This window comes from Orcinus orca, chromosome 11, assembly GCF_937001465.1.
Source record: "Orcinus orca chromosome 11, mOrcOrc1.1, whole genome shotgun sequence".
NCBI lineage: Eukaryota > Metazoa > Chordata > Mammalia > Artiodactyla > Delphinidae > Orcinus > Orcinus orca.
Window position 1 is genome coordinate 45,259,273 of NC_064569.1, and position 17,027 is coordinate 45,276,299.

General features: G+C 60.1%; 2 protein-coding genes across 6 annotated transcripts in view; both read left to right on the forward strand.

Moving 5' to 3' along the window:
- Nucleotides 1-2,401, forward strand: part of LRP1 (LDL receptor related protein 1) — a 79,060-nt gene extending 76,659 nt beyond the window's left edge. For 4 of the 5 annotated variants that reach the window (XM_004276518.3, XM_033440411.2, XM_033440410.2 and 1 more), the window contains 6 exons: nt 388-562; nt 683-784; nt 938-1,002; nt 1,106-1,196; nt 1,296-1,440; nt 1,606-2,401. In XM_004276518.3, coding sequence (XP_004276566.2) covers nt 388-562; nt 683-784; nt 938-1,002; nt 1,106-1,196; nt 1,296-1,440; nt 1,606-1,746 — 719 coding nt within the window. In that variant the 3' untranslated portion in view covers nt 1,747-2,401. Of the gene's footprint in view, nt 1-387; nt 563-682; nt 785-937; nt 1,003-1,105; nt 1,197-1,295; nt 1,441-1,605 lie in introns of those variants that run through there. The other variant, XM_033440412.2, reaches the window with a different exon arrangement.
- Nucleotides 2,402-6,073: 3,672 nt separating this feature from the next.
- Nucleotides 6,074-15,527, forward strand: NXPH4 (neurexophilin 4). Its single transcript, XM_004276525.3, has 2 exons — nt 6,074-6,265; nt 13,966-15,527. Exons 1-2 carry the CDS (start codon nt 6,209-6,211, stop codon nt 14,827-14,829), a joined length of 921 nt encoding a protein of 306 aa, XP_004276573.1. The 5' UTR covers nt 6,074-6,208; the 3' UTR covers nt 14,830-15,527.
- The last annotated feature ends 1,500 nt before the right edge of the window (nt 15,528-17,027 follow it).

Below are 17,027 nucleotides of genomic sequence, written 5' to 3' on the forward strand. Positions count from 1 at the left end.
CTGGGGCAGGGCACGGTGGAGCTGGGGGTCTGAGAGCGTAGGTTGATGTCACAGGTGCGAGTTCTCTGGAGAGAGGCCGTTTGCGGCCCAGCCAGGCCCAAGTTGCCAGTGCTCCCCTGTGGAGGGGTCAGCACACTCCCCACCAAGGTAGTGAGCCCTCTGGCATCGGGATTATTCAAGCAAAAGCAGTGCCCTGTCAGGATGCTCCGGGACATCTTTGTATCCTGGAGCCTGTGACGTGGGGGCAGCCAGGGGCTCAGGAGGAGGCGGGAGGCACCCAAAAGGCCTGGGGGACCCCTCAGGTGGGCAGCTGCCCCCCACAACCTCTGGGGGACCCTCCTGAGGGTGGCGTTCGAGGCACCTCCTCTCCCACCCCCCAAACCACAGGGCAGTGCTCTGGCTACTGTGAGAACTTCGGCACGTGCCAGATGGCTGCTGACGGCTCCCGGCAGTGCCGCTGCACCGCCTACTTCGAGGGGCCCAGGTGTGAGGTGAACAAGTGTAGCCGCTGTCTCGACGGGGCCTGCGTGGTCAACAAGCAGAGCGGGGATGTCACCTGCAAGTGAGTGGGGCCCCGCCCTGTCCCACCCGCGGCCCACTCCTCCCAGCCCCGCCCCGCCCCTTCCCCAGCATCTCAGATGCCCTCCGTCAGCCCTGCCCAGCCTCTCACTCCTTCCTGCAGCTGCTCCGATGGCCGGGTGGCCCCCAGCTGTCTGACCTGCGTTGGCCACTGCAGCAATGGCGGTTCCTGCACCATGAACAGCAAAATGATGCCCGAGTGCCAGTGAGTTGGGCCTGTGCCTCACTGAGGCCTAGATTATCCCTCCCTCCCCCGAGTCTGAGCTGGACCAGCAGAATCCTGCGGTCCCTCCCAGTTTCCCCGTCAGCCACGGTTGTGGACGACATGCCCCCTCAGCTCCGCCCCTCCCGTCTGCAGGTGCCCACCCCACATGGCGGGACCCCGGTGTGAGGAGCACGTGGTCGGCCAAGAGCAGCCTGGACGTAGGTGGCAGCGGTTGGGGAGGCAGGGCTGCCGGGACCTGGGACAGAGGGCTTTGTGCCTCCCAGGCCTTTCAGACTGAGCTTCCCACCTCCTCCCCTCTAGATATGGCCTCCATCCTAATCCCTTTGCTCTTGCTGCTGCTGCTGCTTCTGGTAGCAGGAGTGGTGTTCTGGTACAAGCGGCGAGTCCGAGGGTGAGTTATGGGGGGTCTGGAAAATTGTGGCCATGATTTTACCACCCTAGAGCCATATCCCCCTAGAATCCCTGCCCCCAACCTCCTTCTTCCTCCCAGGGCTAAGGGCTTCCAGCATCAGCGGATGACCAACGGGGCCATGAACGTGGAGATTGGGAACCCCACGTATAAGATGTACGAAGGCGGGGAGCCTGATGATGTAGGGGGCCTACTGGATGCCGACTTCGCCCTGGACCCTGACAAGGTGGGCTGGGAGGACAGAGGAGGAGGCTTCCAGGACAGGGACAAAGGGCTGTGGGTGGGGTGACCAAGGGTATTGGGCTGGATGATGGAATGGAGGTGGGGATGGGGTACCCGGGCCACAGAGCCCAGCCCCTGAGCCCCACCTGACCGCTCTGTCGCCTTGCAGCCCACCAACTTCACCAACCCCGTGTACGCCACACTCTATATGGGTGGTCATGGCAGCCGCCACTCCTTGGCCAGCACGGATGAGAAGCGAGAACTCCTGGGCCGGGGCCCTGAGGACGAGATAGGGGACCCCTTGGCATAGGATCCTGCACCATCGGACTTCTGCAGAGAGCCTCCTGCCCCCTGCCAGAGAAGTCCTTCAAGGAGCCCCCATCCTACCCCGCCAACCCCTCCCCAGCCCTGCTGGGATGTATAAATGTAAAAATGAAGGAATTACTTTTTATATGTGAGTGAGCAAGCGAGCAAGCGGGCACAGTATTATCTCTTTCCGTTCTCCTTCCTGCCTGCTCCTCAGCACCCCGCCCAATGCTGCCTTCCGGGAGGGGGCGCAGGAAGGGGGCCCCTGCAACTTACCGGTATAAGGGGGCCCTGCCTCCCACCTTCCCACCAAAAACGCAGCCCCACTGGGAGAGCTGGTGGTGCTGCCTCCCCCTCCCTGTACAAGACACTTCGTCAAGGCTCTCCCCCCTCATCGCCCCCACCCCTCCCAGCTCCCTGAGGGTTGACTCTGGGATTCTGGGGCGGGTGAGTCCTTTGCTGCCCTTGTCTGGAAGACTTGGCTCCGGCTGAGGTAGGAAGGAAAGGATGGAGTTTTTTAGTTCTTCTTGGGGGAGGCCATCCCATGCCCCAGCCCCTACTCTAGGGGCACCTCTGAGATGGCCACACTCAGTATCCCTACCAGACAGGCCCTCCCCCTCTCCAGTGCCCCCACTGTGGCTCCCAGGGCTGGAGACTTTCTTTGGTAAACACTCCCCCAGGCTCCCCTCCCCTGGGGATGAGGAGGAAGTGGGGCACACCAAGGAAGGGCAAGCGGGCAGCCCCGTTTTGGGGATATGAACGTTTTAATAATTTTTGCTGAATTCCTTTACAACTAAATAACACAGATATTGTTATAAATAAAACTGTAAAAAAAAAAAAAGAAAAAGAAAAAAAGCCGTTTGTGTCTACCTGAGTGTGAGACTCTGGGAGCTGGCCTGTGCTTTCATGCTCCAGCCACCAGAGGGAGCCATGCTCTGTGCTGGAGGGAGGCTTGCGCATCGGGTCTTCAGTGCCCTTCTGGAGCTCCATCCGCCTTCATTGGGCTGTGGCAGGGAAGTGGGTGGCACTGGACTTGACCAGAAAGACCTGCTTCTCCTGGCTGTGTGAACTTGAACCAGTGACTTCACCTCTCTGGATCATGTGTTCTGTCTGGCTCTAGGACACTAACTCCAAGATCTGTTTCTCTGTATTGTCACTTTTATGGGACAACACTGCCACCCCTACCCAAAATTATCTCCCACAGTGAGAAATCCCACAATAAGAAATGAACACACTGGGGTTTTGAACGGCTTTCTAATCCTTCAGGGTGGTCCCATACAGCTCTCTCTAAGTTTGCTCTTGAAGCACCGACATCTCACACTTCATGGAGGGTAATTAATCAGATGCCAAGAGTCAGAACCCTGGATTCAGGAGGAGGAGGGCCTCGGAAGCTAAAGCTGGGAAGACCAGTTTTCCAGGCCCCACGGTCCACCAACAGACACATCTCACATCCCAGGGGTTGATAGGAAAGGACTGCTACAACCAAAGGGGGTACCAGGTCTACTTCAGCCCCTGGTCAGAGAAGGGAACCTCTTGCAGAAGGTCACGCCGCTTTACATGGTCCAAGATTGAGAAAGGGTTAGAGCTCCGCTCTCCCCACAGTAGCAAATATGCTCAGAGATGGCAGCTTTAAACGTCTGAAGGACCCTTGCCAAGCCCAAGGGGGGAGCGCTGCCTTTCATTCCCCCTGCCTCCCTGGTTTAACCTTCTCAGCCTATTCCTCCTTTCCTGAGGAAGCTATGGGTCCAAGCACCTCTAGAAACAGGAGCCCTCCCCTTCCCTCTTAGGCCTGAGATGCCATCTCCAGCCTCAGCTTCCAAGCCAGTTCTGCTATCCTCCACTGCCTCCCGGGCTCCCTAGGGCCCCAGGGCAGAGCGATCCTGCTGGAGAAAGGGGGCGTCCTTGTTGATCGCTTAGAGGGAGGCTTGTGTCCTCATCTGTCCACCAGGTGGCGTATGCACTCCTGCAGCGCAGCTCATCCTCAAGCCCAGCACAGCCCCCTCCCCAGTACACTAATTATGCACCTCCAGGCGGACCCCAGCCCAGCCTCTCACTTCCTTCCCTTGGGCTATTCTGCCACACCCCCTCTACCCTCCTCCAGCCGGCTCCTCTCCCTCCCCCAGCGCCTGCCTACTACCCACCACCACCAGCCCCACCCCCTCACTCCCTCCTTCTGCCAGCCGCGCATCTGGCGCCCCCGGGGAGCCACTGATTCTCTGCCTGTCGCCTCAAGATCCTGGGCAGAACGAGAGGGGCCCCCAGCTGCGGCTTGGAACACACACCCCTCCAGTCAGCATCCTCCCTCTGCCCGCCAGGATGGCCAGGAGAGGGTCTACCAGGAGGCAGTCCTCAAAAACTCCTCACCTGCCAAGGATGGCAGAGAGACCTAAGACAGAGATGGAGAAGAGACAGGGGCAGAGGCAGAGGCTGATACAGACGGAATGAGAGACAGAGACACAGAGATGGAGACAGGGAGTGGGGTGTGTGTGTGTGTGTGTGTGTGTGTGTGTGTGTGTAGCTGGAGACAGAAAGCAGTGACCTGAGACTAGGAAAAGGAGGAGAGATGGGGTGGGTAGGACTCCAGAAAACCAGGACTCTAGTGAAGAGCTTCTGTCCTGGGTGCCCTGAGCCTGAGTGTGCCTACTTCCCCCACTGCCCACTACCATTTCAGCAGCTCCTGTGCTTGGCCAGGCGCAGGATTCGGGATGGAGCCTCTTGGACTTGGGCCTTCTACCCCTTCCCGCCTCCCTCTCTGCCCCGCCTGCACCCAGGTTCCTGCCTCCTGGCTTCTGTCTCTCTGTCTGGGTGTCTCTGTGTCTGCCTCATCTTCTCAGCATTCCTAATCCTTGTTTTGTGTCTGTCACATCCCTATATCTGTCTTTGTGTGTTCCTGGGCTTGTCTTTCGGACTGCCAGTGCCGGCGTACACCTGAGTGCGTATCCATCTACGTATGTGGATGTTTGCCTCTCTGCCAAGGCAAGGAAGGTGGGGTCGGTCGTCGGCTCTGAGTACCTGGCTGGGTATGCTTGTCTCTTGGTGAAAGTGTGCATTTGTCTCTCTGTCTCTGTGTGCTTCTGTGTGTGTGTAAACCGAGTGTGTCCATCTGTGTGGATCAGTGCCTCGAGGTGTGTACCTGTCTGTGTGTGTGTGCTGCTCTCTGTGTGGATGTGTTTCTCTCTGCCTGTATGTTCACCTCTACAGTGTGGCCTGCCCCTGTGATGTACCTGTGTGCATGCCTGGGGGCATGTGCTGGTGTCTCCGGGTATGTGTCTGTCTCTCTGTCTGTCTTTGCTTGTCCCTATCTCTCGCTGTCAAGGTGTCGGTCATACCACAATCTCAGCCACAGCCTCAGTGCATAGCAACAGCTGACAGGTGAAGACTCCTTGGGCAGGAGAGAGAGCGAGAGAGACCAGTGGGAGGAGGGAGGGATGAAGAAACAGCCAAGAGGATAGGGACAGAGACAGGGCCAGGCTGGAGACAGAGACAAGGACAGAGACAGAGGCGGAAGGGGAGAAGGATCTAGAGGAGCTGACGGTGAAAGATGGGACACTGGGAGAACAGGGATGGAGGCTGCACCAAGAGGCCGGACAGGCGGCGCGGCTCCTGCCCAACCCCCCACGCGGGGATGCTCTGGGACGTGTGGAGGGGTCGGCGGCGGGGGGCGAGGGGCAAAGGTGAACGGCGGATCTAGTGGAGGGGTCTTGAGACCGCAGAGGTGCCTTGAAGGCGGGGGCTGGGGGGGGGCGGGCGTCGTTTGTCAGCCCTATTGAAAGACGTGATGGGGTTTCCTTCCGTGATCAATGATTCTCATCTCCGGGCCGAATGAGCCGCGGGGCGCCCATCCATCCCCGTCAGAGCTGCGCAGCGGCAGGCGCCCGGGGCCCCGCCCGCCCTCACCTCGGCCCCTGCCCTGCTTCTGCCCTGGGACCCTCCAGGACCCGGAGCATCGAAGGGGCCCGGAGCTCCGAAGGACCCTGGTCTTGCTGGGCCGCTGAGCCTCCCCAGGCCCCTGCTCCACCGTGCCCCGCTTCAGGAACAAGGTCCCGGAGCCTCGAGCCCCACTCCCGGCCCTATTCCTCAGCGGTGCACAGACCCAGCCTCTCGGATACAGGGTGCCCGAACCCCTCAGCCCTCTCCCCTTCGCACCTGGGCCGGGGGCGTATCTGGGGCGTGTCGGGATGAAAGTCACCTTCGGTGCCCCCAGCTGGGCGGGAGGGGGCGCGCGGGGCGCGGCCGGGATTGGAGCTCCGCGGAGCCCCGCCCCCCAGCCCGCCCGAGTCAGACCCAACTTTCTCCCCCGCCCGCGCCCCGCCCCCAGCGCCGCTCTCCGCTCCTCTTGCCGCTCAGTCCGCGGGCCGCGCCGCCCGCTCCCGCCGCTTCGGCAGCCACCCCGCGCCCTCGACCTCAGGCCCGGCTCCCGTTTGCCCGGGACCCGCCCCGCCCGCCCCACCCGGCCTCCCGGGAAGATGCGGCTGCTCCCGGAATGGCTTCTCTTGCTCTTTGGCCCGTGGCTCTTGAGGAAGGTAAGGGCTGCCCTGCGGTAGCGCGAGCGCTGGGGTCCGGGACGCAAAGGTCCCAGAGTGCGAGGGGCTCCGTACGCCCGCCCCGCCTCCCGCTCGGAGCTTCCGAACTTTGCGCGGCGTGGGGGACGCGGACAGACAGATTCCCGATTCAGGATAGGCGCTCTCCCAGCTCAAGTTGGCTGAGGGTCCGGGGGGCTGGTGCCAGGGTGGAGGCCTGACTCGGATCCCGCTCCAGGCGTGGCGCGGGAGGGGACGAAGCCCGACCCGCGAGTGCGCCAGACGGAGCGGGAGTGCGAGACAGACAGACAAGCCAGCAGGGTGTCAGCCTTGCCGTCTTTCCGCGCCAACCTCGCTCGCCTTCCTCGCTGTCTGTCCTTCCGCCCATCCACCCCCGCCTTCTCATTTCTCTTCTCTGCCCTTGTCACAATGCCAGGTGGGCACTGTGTTCCGAGGATACACAGCTCGAACACACGCGCGCACACACGGACTCACACAGATACCGCCGAACTTGGCTACAGTCTCCCATCACATTTCCCGCGGAGACACCATCCCCCCTGCACAACCTCACAGACACACCCCTCTCTCACGCCCGGCGGGTAGGGGGTAAGGGCTGTCTGGAAAGAGTCTCTCCTCCTGTCCTGTCCTCGCCCCCATCTCCCTAGGCTGCCTCCTTCCCTGAGGCTCCAGGGCGAAGACAGAGGCTAAAGGGGCCCCGACTTGATCTGCCTCACTCCCGACTTGTAGGCTTCGATTTGTGTACACGGCGCGCTCGTGTGTGCTGGTGTGGAGTGCGGGGGTCAGCGTGTGCACCTGTGTGCGTGCCTGTGTCCGGGGCAGCCAGGCTTGGGTGTCTAGTGCTGGGGTCCAGGGTGCGTGTCTGCTGGTGTGGCGTGTGGTGTTGGCTCTGAAGGGGTGAGTGCAAGTGTGCCTGCTTCACAGGGCAGCCATCTGTGCCCCGCCGTGAGTCCCATAATGGGGGCCTAGGCCCAGGACCCCTATCTTCTTCCATCAGCTCCCCTGTCTCTGACTTAACTGTTTCCTACCCTAAGTGTGACCTACCCAGTTTGGGGCAGACAGGTGGCTCCCTAAACCCCTACTCGCTACACCCCAACTCCCAGACCCTGCAGAATCTGGAAGGGGTGTAGTTCTCCCCACACACCTGGACCCCCACCTGCTCAGCCAGGTCACACTCAGCAGCTCCAGCAGGGCAGGGGCTGCCCTAGTGACGCTGGCGATGGAGCTCCCTGATTCTCCCAAACCCGCCTGGTGACCTTGAGCCGGAAGGTGGGCAGAGGAGCCCCCTCCACAAAAACTGCTTCCACTGGCAGGAGCTTCTTTTGGACCTGCTGCCTAGTTCTGCCCATAGAGCTGCCTGTGGGAGGGGGTCTGTGTCCCACAACCGACCCAGGTGTGAAGGCCCCGGGGGAGAGGTGGTGGGGATGGATGGTACTCCCCTGCCCCTCCTTTCTAATTCCTCCCCACTCTCCTCTCCCCTCTCCCCATCAAATAAACTCCCCTGTGGACCTATCTGGTTTAATTTCCTTTGCCCCCTGAAGGGGAATGAAACATCTGGTGGAGACTTGAGGGAGAGTAAGCGTGAGGCTGTGAGCGATGGGGATGTGTCAGAGTGCGCTAGAGCTGCCACTGTGGGCCTCCGTGTTGGAGTCCGTGGGGGAGAGTGTATCTGCCATTTAGTCCAGCTTGTGTGCATGTGAGAAGCTGTGCTTACATGTACGTACAGACCGTGGGTGCGTGAATATGTATAACTGCGTGCGGGAGTGTGTGTAGGAAAGCGTGTGTCTGAGTATCTGTGTGCGCTTGTGTGCACTTGGGAGTACGGGGTGTGCTCGTGTGTTTACCCCGAGGTGTGTCTCTGGTGGATGTATGTGTGTTGGGGTGCATGTGTTGTCTGTATGTGAGTCTCCGAGGCTTGTGAGTGTGTATCTGCTTTCTTGTCATTTTGAGTGCATTTGAGTGTGAGCCTCAGGATGTGTTCATGTATCTGAGTGTGGCTTGTGTGTGTGTGTGTGCGTGTGCTCAGGGCTGTCTCAGCGCCAGAGCTGGCACTGGGTTGACACTGGGTAAGAGGCTGGTGGGGCACAGTTTACAGGGAAACCCTAATTGTCCAACATTAACAACCCTGCCTTCTCCCATGCCGCGCTCACTTGCCCGTCCTTCAGGAGCTCTCTCCCTCCTTCCTCCGTGCTCCAGGCTCCCGGTCTCCTTTCGGGGCCTGCGACTCCTGGCTTCCACTGACCCTGGGGCTCTGGCCCAGGTCTCCTTCAGGATCTTTCTAACACTGTCTTTGACTCCTCTCTCTTTCTCTGGTCTTCCCCACCCCTTGCCAAAGCAGCCGCCTACTGGGAGAAGCAGCATGCGATCAATAGTCACTAATCACTAATCACTAATTACTAATTAGCTGGGGGAGGGCAGGGGCGGGGCCCCGTGGGACCTTCCAGCTCTATCATGCCTCAGGGAAGGATTAGGCTGAATTGAGTCTCTCAGCACTGGCTGGCCCCAGCCCTGCATCTAGCCACCCCCTCCTGCCTCCATATTCCCCTCTAGTCCCCCAGCTAATCTCTGGCTGGGCCACTTAGGCACATGCAGTCTGGGCCAGGGCCCAGAGCTGTCCGCAGGGATTTGGGGGTAATCAGGGGCCGCAGCTGGGCCAGGGACACAGGCGAGGTGGGCGCTGTGATAGCTCCCTCGGGCCAGGGCCTGCGCGTATGGGAGGGGCACCCGCGGAAAGAAGAATTTAAACGGTCTTAGGTTTGGGGTGGGGGAGGAGCTGGAGGTCCAGGACAGGGTGGCTGGGGAAGAGGTGAGGTACTTGGGGGACAGAAACAACGTAAAGAAGGGTCACTGGGGTCAGAGACAGGGTCTTTGGGAAGGGGCGAGATAAACGTTCAGAGAGACCAGGTAAGTGGAGGGGACATCCTAGGGGTCAGAGATTAAGTCATCGTCGAGGAGATGCGGAACTTTGGACCGAGCCCTGGAACTCCACATGGGCGGGGGCCAGGACGGGGGACAGGGTAACAGAGAGAGGGCAGGGTCAGTCATGGGGGAGGGGTCCCAGGGCTCAAGGTTGGCTGGGCGCAGTGGGGAGTCGCGGGGCTCGGGGTGGGAACGAGCTGCGGGGCGGGGATGGGGAGCAGGGAGCGCTGCCTTGAGCGCTGGAAATTGGCGAGTCTCCCCCTCTCCCTCGCCTACCCCTCCTCCACCTCCACCCCGCCCACTCCCCCTCCGGCTCCAGCTTCGGGAAATTACATCCCAGCTCCGCGGCTCCCACCCCCCCACCGCGCCCCGGAGCCCGCGCCTTTATAGGCACATTTATTGCAATAATAAAGTGAGGCGCAGGGCGGGGGGCGGGGGGTGGCCGTTCCCGGGGGGACTGCGCCGGCTCTGGGAAGCAGGGAAATAAAATAAAATAAAATAAAATCAAAATTCAGATAACGGTGAGCCTTGCGCTGCAGGCCACGAGCAGGCGGGCAGGCGGGGCTGAGGGGGAGGAGGCGCCCTGCCCAAGGGCAGAGCCCGCCCCACCGGCGATCCCCGCCCCCTCACGCTATAGCTATAGTAGGGTCTGGAAGGAGGTATCTTCGCCTCCACCTGCCTGGCCCCCTCCCATAGCCTGATCCTGCCGGTCTTCTGCCTTTTCCTCTGACTTGTCTCCCATACCTGTCCTCAGCTCCTGTCTCCCTGTCTCTTATCTCCTTCCTTGTCCCCCATTTCCCATTCTAGTCCCCATTCACATTCCCCATCCCCAACTCCATCCCCTGGGTCTCTACATCCCTCAGTATCCCTGTCTCTGCCCAATAACCATTTCCCATCCCCCGTTTCTGTTCCCACCCCCATCTCCCGGTCCCTATCCCACTCTCATCTTCCCCAATGCCCATCCCTCATCCACCATCCCTGTCTTCCTCCATCCCCATTTTAGTTCCCACCTTGTTCTGTTCCCCCATCTTCATTCTCCTGGCCCCTATCCCATCTGCATCCTAGTCTCTGCCCAATGCCTGTCCACCATTTCTGATCTCTTCATCCCTGTTCCAATGCCTGTCCTTGTTCCATCCTTATCTCTGCACCATATACCTGTGCCTGCTCAGTCCCCCTCCATCTCTGTCCCAGTCTTCACCCCAGCCTGTCCAGTCCACCCCACCTCTGTCCTCACCCCCGTCTCTATCCCTGGTTCCCAGCCAGACCCTGGCTATTTCACCCGCCCTGACTGCGGTGCCTGCACCTCTTTCTAGGTGCAAGGGTTCAGTACGCTCTTCCCTCTCCTTCCCCAGCCCAGGCCTGGAAGCACTCCACCTCCCCAGCCACAGGGTGCCATCCCCTCCCCCAGTCAGAATCCTGAGCCACCCCGCCTGACCCACACAGCAGGAGAGAAGCCACCGACAGGTCTGGAGGCCTGGGGGAGGTGTGCCCTGCAATGCGGCTGGGGGGCCGACAGCCTGATCCTCCCGCATTCCCAGCGGTCCCGTCCCAAAAGAGCCCCCACCCCCACCCCAGTGGAGTTTGTTCAGCAGCAAAAGGCAGCCTCAACTCCCCTCCAATGCGTGGGCTCGCTGCCTTGGGGGCAAAGCACTCCTGGCTCGGCTCCCGCCCCGCCAGGGCCCGGAGGCGTCTGGGGAAGCGCACCCCCATCCTCACCCTCCCACTCCCTCCTGCCCCCCTAAGCCGACAACCAGGCTAGCCTCTCCCCTCCGCAAATGTCACTGCACCCAATTATCTTAATTAAACCAGCTCTGAAGTGAGCGGGACCCTTCCTCAGACAACACCCTGCTCCCACTCTCATTCGTAGAGGGGGAGGGACAGCACCATGGATTCTAGGCAAAGACGGACTCCCTTATCACCTTGCTTTCCCCTCCCTCCCAACCCCACCCACGGTTGGAGACAATCTGAAGGATAGAGGGAAAGTACCACAGTTAGACAGACAGACAGAAACAGAGAGAAAAGCAGAATCACAGAAGGAGAAAATTAGAGACAGTGAGGAAGAGACAGAGACAAAAAGAGACTGAGAGAGGGAGAGAGAGAGAGATGGAAAAACAGTGAGAGGGAGAGGGAGAGCAAGAGAGGGAGAGCGAGCGTGCGGGCAAGGAAGCCAGAGGGAGGATTTGATTTGATTTGATTCCATGTTCCCATTTCTCGGCTCGTTTCCTCGAAGACTCTCGCCCCTCCCTGACTGAGCTCTCCGCACAGGGTGGCTTCGGCCGCCCACCGCCCCAGCCCCGCACCTCTTCCCTTTTATCTTGGCTGTCTGCAGCGGGGGGTGGGGGGCGCGGGCGCCCAAAGCCCAGGGATTTGCCAGGATCAGAGAAGCGCAGGCAGCAATTTGGGATCAGAGTGCGGGGACACCTGGCACCCCTCACAGCCCAGCCAAACCGCCTTGCCTCTCCCAGCCCCTGCCTGGGAGGAGTCGCTGGACTGAAGCAGTCGACAGGTCCAGCACTGGGTGCAGGACGTCTGGTGCTGCTGGGGTGTGCTGGGAGGGGATAGCTCAGAGGCATTCGGGGTCATAAAAGCAGGCTTGGGCACCGCTGGATGCCCTGGAAAGAGCTAGTGGTTGGGCCCAGAGGGGTGAGAAGATTAGGTGTCAGAGTTCAAACGACTCGCCCCCAACCATTCTTTGACTTCCCCTGGAAGCTTCACACACTCCCTCCTCCAGGGCTCAGGCCCTGCCCTCTCTAAGCCCACCTCCTGGGGCCTTGCCCCCTCCTCCTGGAAGGCCCTTTCCCCCTCCTCCGTGGCCCTGCACCCCTTCCCCTCAGCCCCTCTCAGGCCCACCCTCCGGGGGTTAGCTGCCTGCTCAAGCTTGTCAGTCTGAGTCAATCACTCTTGACACTCCCACCTCCCTCACCTGAGCTGGGAGGAGAGATGGACGGGAGGAGGAATGAGGGGGGCGATAAATATGTATGATGAGCGGGTGGCGGCGGCATTAATAACCCGGGATCGCAGAGCTGCGGGAATGGGGACCAGGCGGTGGAGATTCTAGCCCAGCAGCTTGACTCTGCCATTCCTGTCCCTTGTGGACACATGGTGTATGCAAACAGAGGGGGACACCCATGCTGCCTGGCCTCTTTACCTACCCAAAGCTCACCCTGCAGGCCAGTGTGGGACGCCCCCTCCCCAGACCATTCATATACAACTCACACATATGCACCCCCCAGGGGAACAGAACGAGACCACAGTTGTTATATCATTGTGGACACACTGACACACACCCTTGAGAAAGAGCTTGACACATGCACAGAGGATGATAGGAGCTCACACAGGGAAAGTGACACCCTCAGTGAGTCACACACAGCCACCCTTAGATATACAGCCAATCCAGGCATACAACTACACCAGCCACACAGATGCAACTACCACAAACTGAAACACAGCCTCACTCAGATCAACACACACAGACAGACAGACACAGCCAACCCAAGCACGTATGCAACCCGGACCCCTATACATAGCCCTCACAGACTAGTACAACAGACATTCGGCCGCCACAAGCAGGCAGACACACATAACACAGCCTCCTCAGACTGATACACAGGGGCATACAGATACACATGGACACACACACACACCCACCATGCACAGGCAGACACATACACACCCATCAGCATAGGTTGAGACGAGCACACGCGCACACACACACACACAGAGTCATCACTCCAGGCAGGCAGGCACATATGTACAACCCTCTCAGGCTAACAGAAATACAACCACCCCAGACTGACACACGCAGTACTCCCTGCCCCCCAAGCCGAACCCACACACAGTAAGGGCCACACTGAATGGCCACAGCCAGCACAGTCTGACTGACACTCTGACATGCACGGCTCCTCTCCCTCTCCTCGCTGGACCAGCATCTCCATATTTCTTCCTCTCGCTCTCTCGCGTCTCCTTCACTCCCGGCCACCACCCCACACACCCACGCACACCCCCGCTCCGCCCCAGATAATTGATGGCTCGGGCCTGCCCGGGCAGCTCTCGTCTCTGGATCCATCTTGTACTCCCCCATGCTGTCTCCCAGATCCGTGGCCACCTGAGACACACGGAGACGGGTAGGGGCAGGCAGGGGGTGGTCTTCCAGCACGCTCCCAGCCCAGGGAGACCACCAGGCGGCCTCCCCCACATCAGGAGTGCTGGAGGCAGAGAGGGGTGCCCACGTAGCTCCCAAGCCTCAACCCACAGCACCCAGACTCTCCACTGCTCTCTGCAGCTCCATTGGTTTCCCTTGCTTCTCCACACAAGGGAGTAGAGGCTGAGGCCCGGGGGGGGACCCTGGTCTTGGCAAAAGTGTTGGGAGGTCTCACTCTTGATGCTGGACATTGACAGTGGTCATGGCCTCCCTTTGCCGGAGTCCAGCTTCTCCCTGGCCCATTACTCCCAACCAAGCCCGAGTCCACAGCTCCACTCCCTATTCAAACCCACATTGGCTTTGGCCTTTTTGGCTTTCTCAGCCCTCATCAGAGTTCTGAGAACACAAGGATTCTCAGTGTCATTTCACAGATGTAGAAATTGAGGCGAGACCGCACAGCGTGAAAGGGCTGCAGGCCCACTCGAATGCGCACTCCCTGAGCAACTGCTCCGGACGGCCCGATTTCATTTGGTTTTCTAGCGGCTGTGGAGAGGGACTGGCGTGGCCCTGGCGGGTGGCCCCAGACAACCCCAGCGGCTCTCTTTTCCTCTTTCTTCGTCCACAGGCCGTCAGTGCCCAGATACCAGAGTCCGGGAGGCCGCAGTACCTGGAGCTGGGCCCGGCCACGGCCGGAGAGGGAGCCCCTGGCCATCGGCTCCCGGCACCGCCGAGGTCCTCCGACGGCCTGGGCACCGCCCGTGCCTGGAGCTGGGCCTGGCCGGCTAACCACACCCGGACACTGGCCCGGGCTGGGGTGGCGGGGGCCCCCGTGCAGCGCACCAAGAGAAAGCCGTCTATCAAAGCGGCCCGCGCCAAAAAAATTTTCGGCTGGGGAGACTTCTACTTCCGGGTGCACACTCTCAAGTTCTCGCTGCTGGTGACGGGTAAGATAGTTGACCATGTGAACGGTACCTTCAGCGTGTACTTCCGCCACAACTCGTCCAGCCTGGGCAACCTCAGCGTCAGCATCGTGCCGCCCTCCAAGCGTGTCGAGTTTGGGGGCGTCTGGCTGCCAGGGCCCGCTCCCCACCCTCTGCAGTCTACGCTGGCCCTGGAGGGGGTGCTCCCTGGGCTGGGGCCCCCGCTGGGGCTAGCGGCCGCGGGGTCGGGGCTAGGGGGCACCCTCGGGGGCGCGCTGGCGGGTCCGCTTGGGGGAGCGCTGGGAGTGCCCGGGACCAAAGAGTCACGCGCTTTCAACTGCCACGTGGAGTATGAGAAGACGAACCGCGCTCGCAAGCACCGCCCGTGCCTGTACGACCCATCGCAGGTGTGCTTCACCGAGCATACGCAGAGCCAGGCCGCCTGGCTCTGTGCCAAGCCCTTCAAAGTCATCTGCATTTTCGTCTCCTTCCTCAGCTTTGACTACAAACTGGTGCAGAAGGTGTGCCCAGACTATAACTTCCAGAGCGAGCACCCCTACTTTGGATAGCGCGCCCCGCCCTCTCCCGGGCCGTGAGCTTCCCGCGAAATCCCGGACTCCCTAAGTGGGACCTCTCCCCGTACCCCGCAGCTCCTGTGGCCGCGTCCACCCTTTCCACTCTGGGGCGGAGAGAAACAGCCCTCCCGGGGACCATCAGTCTGCGCGGGTCCCCTTTTCCTTACTGGGAGTGCCCACGAGGCTGGGGGTAGCCCCCTTGGCTACAGCCCAAAGTGGAGGAGCAAGAGCGCAGCCCCAGAATAGGCGGGGCTTGGAGGCGGTCCCAGCGTCTCCTGCGTCCACATTGGGTCCTCTTTACGCCCTGGCGCTGGGCTGGATACTCCCCTTGCCCGCAGCTTTAATAACGCCTGGCCTGGCACCCTCATACCACCCTGACTTTCTTACCCCCAGGTACTTGTCCTCCACCCTGTACCCACGTAAAGACCATAAAGGCCTATAAACCGTGGCCTATTCCCATCCCCTCTGCTTGCCGTATGCCTGTCCCCCTTTCCCCGAAACCCCAATAATTAGGGTAGCGGAAGCAGAACTCCTGGGCATAGGCGATCGACCCGGCCCCTGCCCTCCGCCCGCCTCCCTCCGGTCCTTGCCATCCTGCTCCACCTTTCCGGCTGCTTCCTCTCGGTGATGTTTTTTTTTTCCTACACCAAAACAGACGGGAAAGGGAACAAAATAAAGTGAAATCCAATACGCGTCTGTGTGAGACCTTTGTAGGGAAGGGGGTGGTGGTGGTGTGGGTTTATGTCTGGCAGAGACCTGGCCAGGGCCTCCTTCCTCGGCGGCTCGTGGGGAAACTGAGGCAAATATTGACGGAGCTAGCACCTTGGAGGTCATCCAAGGCCAGATCAGATACAGATGAGGACGACCCTTGGGGTTGGAGCCCTGCCTGAGGTGGGAATTTTCCTCCCAGAGGTGGGCGAAGTGAAGCTGCCGAAAATAGGATGGGAATTAGACCTGACAGCGGACCACCAGCGGGCTATTTTGGGGGAGGAGGTATAAGGCCTCGAATGGGGTGGAGATGTAAGGGACAGCGTAGGCAGAGCGCTGACAACCTGCTAAGCTCCGCGGGGCTGGCGGGAGGCGGCAGGTGGGGCGGGGGGAGGGGAACGGTGTTTTCGGCATCTGGAGTCATCGATCTTCCTTTTCCTTCCTAATTCCGTGGGCGCTGAGTTTGCAGACGGTTGGGGGAGGGAGGGAGAGAGGCAGGGAGGCCTGAGACGAGGGGGTGGGGGAAGGGACGAGAGCGAGTTTGGAGAGCCCAGCAGCGTCGCTGCTGCTTGCCGTCTGCAAACGCAAACAAGGGCCCCTTCAGCCAGCTGCCCACCCTCCCCACCCACCCCGCCTCCAGCTCACTCCTGTCGACACAGCTGCTAATTTTATCCTCCCCCAGCCCTGGCCCGGGCGTTAATTGGCTGAGGCTTCATTAGCAGTTCTCAAGCTCAGCCCCACCACTCCCCGCCTCCCCTCGGGACCCCTGACTGGGGCGAGGGAGGAGGTACAGACTAGCTGAGGCACAGAACGACACCTCGTCTTCAGCCTTCCTTCGCCTTGAGTCCTGGGTCAAGGTAAAACTGGAAGAGAGCAGTGTTCTCCAGAGGATTGCCACTGGCTCCAGCGGGAAACTGAGTCGGAGGTGAGTCTCACCCAGACACACCTGGGAGGGAAAAGTCAGTATGGGGAAAATAAATAGGTGATGGATGGATGGATAACAGGATCAACTGAAAGGAAGAGGAAGGTGGGAAGTGGTTCTGGGTCAGAGATTATAAGAAGGACAGGAACCCAGCAGACTCCCAACACCAAGCTTATTACTGGAAAAAGCTGAAAGCACCTGAGGCTAGAGTGGGAGGGAAGGAGGTTAGAGCTAACTAAGGGGGACTTCTGAGGCCTGATATGAGAACCAAGTGGGAATGACAGGAATTAGCAAGTTAGCCCATCTGGGCCTCAGTTTCCTCCCTTGTAAAGCAATAATAAAATAGCGTGTTCTGGAGATTAAATGAGACTTTGCAAGTGAATAGGCTTTGTGACGGATTGTCCTCCCCCTCTTTGACTCACAAACCTATCTCCTCCAATCACCATCCTCTCCTCTTCCTCTCCTTGCTCTTAGGACATCTGGACATCTGGGAGCAGAGTAAGGTGCCTCTGCCTGTAATTGCATTTGTTGTTCACCTCTTGATGGACCAGCAGTCAGTGAC

Coding starts and splice junctions, on each gene's coding strand:
- NXPH4 (XM_004276525.3), top strand. CDS start 6,209: ATGCGGCTGCTCCCGGAATGGCTTCTCTTGCTCTTTGGCCCGTGGCTC. Junction 6,266..13,965: donor GCCCGTGGCTCTTGAGGAAG/GTAAGGGCTGCC, acceptor CTTCGTCCACAG/GCCGTCAGTGCCCAGATACC.